We start from the raw sequence: 5,037 nt of genomic DNA on the forward strand, positions 1-5,037 counted from the left end.
GAAGCCAATCCAATAAAATTATATTTTGGTCGGTTCAGTTCTTGAGGTGGCATGGACATGTTAGTTCTATATTTTAGAAACCGTGGTTTCACATATTGGTTTAAATAAAACCATCCAAATTATGAACACCCTTAAAATCACAGGATCTAAGGCTCTCAAAAGTTAGAAGCATAAAAGATAACTTTGCTAACAATGATATTCACCTTTAGAAAATACATAATCTGTAATTTGCAACCAATTTTACAAAGCATGACTTCAAACAGACTCGTTACATTCAATAAATGATTGTGTTTAGACATTGGGGTTTTTATAGTAAAGAACTTGTTTCTTGGGCTTAAAGATGTACCTAGAAATATACGTTGACCGAATTACATCGAAGAACAAGCCATATTGAAGCCATAAATATAAAAGGACAGGGAACACGGCAAAAACGCAAATAAGGACCGGTATCCATAACAGACCCTTATTGTAAAGTATGAAAAAACTCACACCAAAAGCGACCGTCATGGTTATGATTGATAGGAAAAGAGTTAATAGACCTGAAATCAACTTTTTTGGTAACGAGTCCAAGAAATCACTTTCAGCATAGCGAGATGTGAGGATAGATAAAAATATAAGTATTGAAGCAGAAGATGCAAATAGAGAAATGGCATCCGCAACCACAAATACCATAAAGGTAGCTTTTGAATGGAATAAAGGGACACCATTATTTTGATCATATCCACCAGGAACCGTAAAAGCTGCAGCAAATACTATGGTTGCAATAAGCGCTGCAACAACCATACATTGACTAGCAGTTCCTTTCATCCATTTCTCACCTTGTGAAACCAATTCTTTGTGTTCCATGGTGAATAACTCATGCGGTGTTAAACCATCCTTGTTAACCCGTTCTCTATATGAAGGAGGGATCATTTCTCTTACTTCCTACAACACAAACAAACTAGAATAGTTGTAAACTATTTTTTTTGTATATGCAAACTAACCAAGATAGACAAAAAAAAAATCTGAAAAGACAAAAGACCATATCCACGAGTACATATATACCTGGAACCATAATAACTCTCTTTGCATCTGTAAAGCAACTCCTGACACATCATTAAGTCGCTTTTGCTTGGCAATCTTTCCAACTAAGTGCAACATATTGTTATCGTTCGGATCTTTGAGAGGAGTTATAAGATCCTTCATTGCACCTATCTCATACAATAGGTTGTAGATACCCTCGTGACGATGTTTGACAGCAATGTGAAATATAGATTGCTTGTCATCATTTACTTTCCATATCAGATCAGGGTATTGGCGGATGAGCTCAACTAAAAAACTAGTATTGCCCATTTCTGCAGCAATAAAAAGTACCCGAGAAGAGTATGTTTGCTTTGCAGGCCGTGGCTCTCTAATTATTTTCTGCGTTTCTGTATCCATTTTCTTAATTTGTTCAAAAATGACTTGTTTAAGTCTTAGAGCTTGACCTTCCAATTTAGTTGTCTCGATAATATTCTGAGTTTTGTCATTCATGCTTGCAATGTGTTCAAAAATGAGATTTTGTAGTTTCAGAGCCATATCTCCCTTACTAGAAACTGGCATGTATTCTTGCTTGATTGAATTAAGGGGCCCTATGGTTATCTTCTGGGTTTCAGCATGCATTTTCATAAGACGTTCAAAAATAAGATTTTGTAGCTGCACAGCTTGTTCTTCCTCTACAGAAGCTCGCTTGGTGCTTTGGTTAGTCGAATCTGAAGATCTTGTGAGTATGTTCTTGGATTCTTCTTCCATTTTGGAAAGATGCTCATAAATGAGTTTTCGAAGTTGCATAGCTTGAATGGCCAATCCAGAAACTGTTTTATTGTCTCGCTCAATTGAATCAGGTGGTCCTCTGAGTATTTCATCAATTTCTTTCTTAGGCTTTTTTGCAATATCTTCCCAAATGAATCTTAGCAATGTCATTGCACTACTCTCCTTTTCAGGAACTCCTACCTTTAAACCAATGAAGCCGAAGGCTGAAAGCAACAAACAAAAAGGAAGTCAAAGTGATGATACCAATTTGCAAATACTAACGAGTAAAAGATGATCGATGTATGAAGTTGGACTTTAGTAACTCAGCTTATAAAAATATTAAGTAATATTAAACCTTTTTTTTTTAACATCAAATGGAAGATTTTATTCACACCACCTTGACCCCAGCAGCACTGGTGGTAGCCAGTAAAACATACAAGATTCAATTTAAATTTAAAGAGTACTAGATAGGCTTGGATGTCAAAATTTAGTATCGGTGTGTGTATTAAATTCAATTTAAATTTAAAGAGTACTAGATAGGCTTGGATCTCAAAATTTAGTATCGGTGTGTGTATTAAATTCAATTTAAATTTAAAGAGTACTAGATTGGCTTGGATCTCAAAATTTAGTATCGGTGTGTGTATTAAATTCAAAAAATTTAAAGAGTACCAGATAGGCTTGGATCTCAAAATTTAAATGGGATGCTTATTTTGAGACAGTTGATGACATATACGGTAAGTAGAGATGTTTACCTGACTTGATGGTAGATTTTGTTTCACGAAATGCCTCAGGCTTTCGAGCCAAAACTCTAAGTGCACTCCCACGACCAAGTTCTCGATACTTTTTTATGATACTTAGTGCCACGTCTAAGAGAAAAGTAACAATCCTTTTATTAGGGTAAAACATATTATAAACAACAAAAAAACAAAAATGTGCTGGTTCAATAACAAGATACTAAAAATGCTTACCGAACATGTCATTCTCGACACATTTTTCAAGAAGCCAACCACGATTCTGAGGATTCCAGCAATCATCGCTCAACTCCTTTGATTCTTCATAAAGGTACTTAACAACGTCATAATTTCCAAACAAGGCAGCGGCATACAGTGGTAGCATTTTTCCTTGAGCACCAGGGATTGTCGGTAAGATTGAGTTCTTTTCGACCATAATCTTAACTGCTTTAACGTTTCCAGCTGCAGCTGCTAAATAGAGGGCAGTGTTGAAATTTTCGTTTTCAAGTGCCAAGTCTTCCTCTTTCATTTTCCTCACCAAATTTTTCACAAACTCTTCCACATCTTTAGGATCACCTTTTGCTGATGCTGCTACGTGAAGCGCTGTTTCCCCATTTTCAGTGATACTATACCTTACCAAATCTGGTTTCTTGTCAAGAATGGCTTTAGCGGCTACCCAATCACATCTTATTGATGCTTCATAAAGAGGGACACCATTTTTGAGGTAATTTTCTCTAGATCCTTCTAAGTAGTTCCAATGCATGTAGTTAAAGTTAGTATGTGATTCATCTTATCATTTCATTCACTAGGATTAAGGTTCAGATTTACTGCATTGCGTCCGTTTGAATCCTTAACATGTTAACTTCAAGCATACTATAATTAAATCTGGTTTTAGGGAGATCAAAATTCAAAACTAAAAGCTATGATTACCTAGAAAGGTTACCAAAAGTCCAAAAATGACAATTTGGTGAGTCATAGATTCTCTTATTGATCAATAAAAATGAAAAAGTCAAGTATTTGACTATTTAGATGGGAAATTTTTACACATACAAGAAACAACTTGTGAAAAATGAACTTTCACTCCAAAATTTATTGAATATGTGACAATAATCCCTTAAATTATTATAATGAGAACTGGAAAATAGTTACATATTTTAGTATGCTTTCAAGGATACAATAATGCATACATAGATCTCCTTGTGAAATATAAAACTTTCTTTTCCATGTAAAAATGGTGCGGAAAATAGCAGTAAAGGAACAGAGGAGTTAAATGGACAGCAGATTTACCACGAAATAGATATAGGCGAGGTAGATTCGGTTTTAATCGACCTGTTTTAGCTTGCGAAGCAACTGAATTGTTATTGATCGCCTGCGACTGCTGCTGCGGCTGTGGCTGGTGGTGGCTTAACACTTTATCCTGAACCACCGAGGCTAAATGCACACCTGTTTGGGCCATCTGAATACTGAAAGGCTTTGGAGTTGTGTGTTCCATTCCATTCCATGACTTATATAAAATGTAACCTTCTTAAGTCAACCTCTGTAGAAATTTAAAAAGCCTTATGGCAAATGAATCTTATCTGTCATTATTGGCCTTAATAAAAATAATATTAATAATAAAATGGGTCCTAGTCCTTCTATTATTTTTATTAGACCCACCAAATAATATGATTTTCTTTTTCCATAACGTATAATATATTGTTCTATAGAAATATAGGGTAAAGTTCTTGTACAAATAATCTTAACATACTAAACATACAAATTGAAGGAAAACTCAAAAAGACAAGGTGGCATTTTTGTAATTATCAATAACTATCAAAGTTACTCTACAAATATACCTAAAAAAACCTAACCACTCCCCCCACCCCCAAAAAAAACCTAAACCCCCCCCCTCCCCCAAAAAAACCTAAAAAAAACCTACCCCTCCCCCCCCTACCCCCCAAAAACCTAAAAAAAAACCTAACCCCCCCCCCCCCCACCCCACCCCCAAAAACCTAAAAAAAACCTAACCCCCCACCCCCAAAAACCTAAAAAAACCTAACCCCCCCCCCAGCTAAAATGCTAAAAACTAAACCCCCAAAAAACCTAAAAAAGTAAAAAAAACACACAAATTATTTTATTTTATTTTTTAACATTTTTTATTAAAAAGTCGCTACTTTTAGTAGCAGCAAAAAAAAAAAAAAAATTTTTTTTTTTGCTAACGAAATGTAGCGATTTTTTTAATAAAAAATGTTAAAAAAAATTGTGTTTTTAGGTATTTTTGGTTGTAACTTTGATAGTTGGTGGTAATTACAAAAATGCCACCTTGTCTTTTTGGGTTTTCCTTCAATTTGTATGTTTAGTATGTTAAGATTATTTGTATTTGATCTTTTGCCTAGAAATATAATATGCCAATGAACTAGGGACCAGTACGGTGTTGAAATATAAAAAATGGACAACAGTTCACCCCATCCCCCAACCCACACCCACACACTTGACTGTCGGCAGACGGTCCACCAGCCCAAACTCCCTTGTCGGGATTAGTTCTGTGGAGAGACCA

General features: G+C 35.3%; 1 protein-coding gene across 2 annotated transcripts; it reads right to left on the bottom strand.

Moving 5' to 3' along the window:
* Positions 1–204: 204 nt before the first annotated feature.
* Positions 205–4,027, bottom strand: LOC110909074 (ankyrin repeat-containing protein ITN1). 2 transcript variants are annotated; one of them, XM_022154078.2, is made up of 5 exons: positions 3,789–4,027; positions 2,739–3,245; positions 2,523–2,636; positions 1,045–1,994; positions 205–924 (listed from the first exon to the last, which is right to left on the bottom strand). In XM_022154078.2, the coding sequence occupies exons 1-5, from the start codon at positions 3,991–3,993 to the stop codon at positions 292–294; spliced, it is 2,409 nt and encodes an 802-aa protein (XP_022009770.1). In that variant the 5' UTR covers positions 3,994–4,027; the 3' UTR covers positions 205–291. The 2 variants fall into 2 exon arrangements, with proteins under 2 accessions (XP_022009770.1, XP_022009773.1); XM_022154081.2 differs by having other exon boundaries at positions 750–940.
* Between the last annotated feature and the right edge of the window lie 1,010 nt (positions 4,028–5,037).

This window comes from Helianthus annuus, chromosome 14 (assembly GCF_002127325.2).
Source record: "Helianthus annuus cultivar XRQ/B chromosome 14, HanXRQr2.0-SUNRISE, whole genome shotgun sequence".
Taxonomy (NCBI): domain Eukaryota; kingdom Viridiplantae; phylum Streptophyta; class Magnoliopsida; order Asterales; family Asteraceae; genus Helianthus; species Helianthus annuus.

What these genes read in the sequence shown, in the direction of transcription:
- LOC110909074 (XM_022154078.2), bottom strand. Translation starts at nt 3,993, where the DNA reads ATGGAACACACAACTCCAAAGCCTTTCAGTATTCAGATGGCCCAAACA. An exon ending in AAAATCTACCATCAAGTCAG is followed by an intron (nt 1,995 to 2,522) that starts GTAAACATCTCT and finishes TGTTGCTTTCAG; the next exon opens with CCTTCGGCTTCATTGGTTTA. An exon ending in GAGAGTTATTATGGTTCCAG is followed by an intron (nt 925 to 1,044) that starts GTATATATGTAC and finishes TTTGTGTTGTAG; the next exon opens with GAAGTAAGAGAAATGATCCC.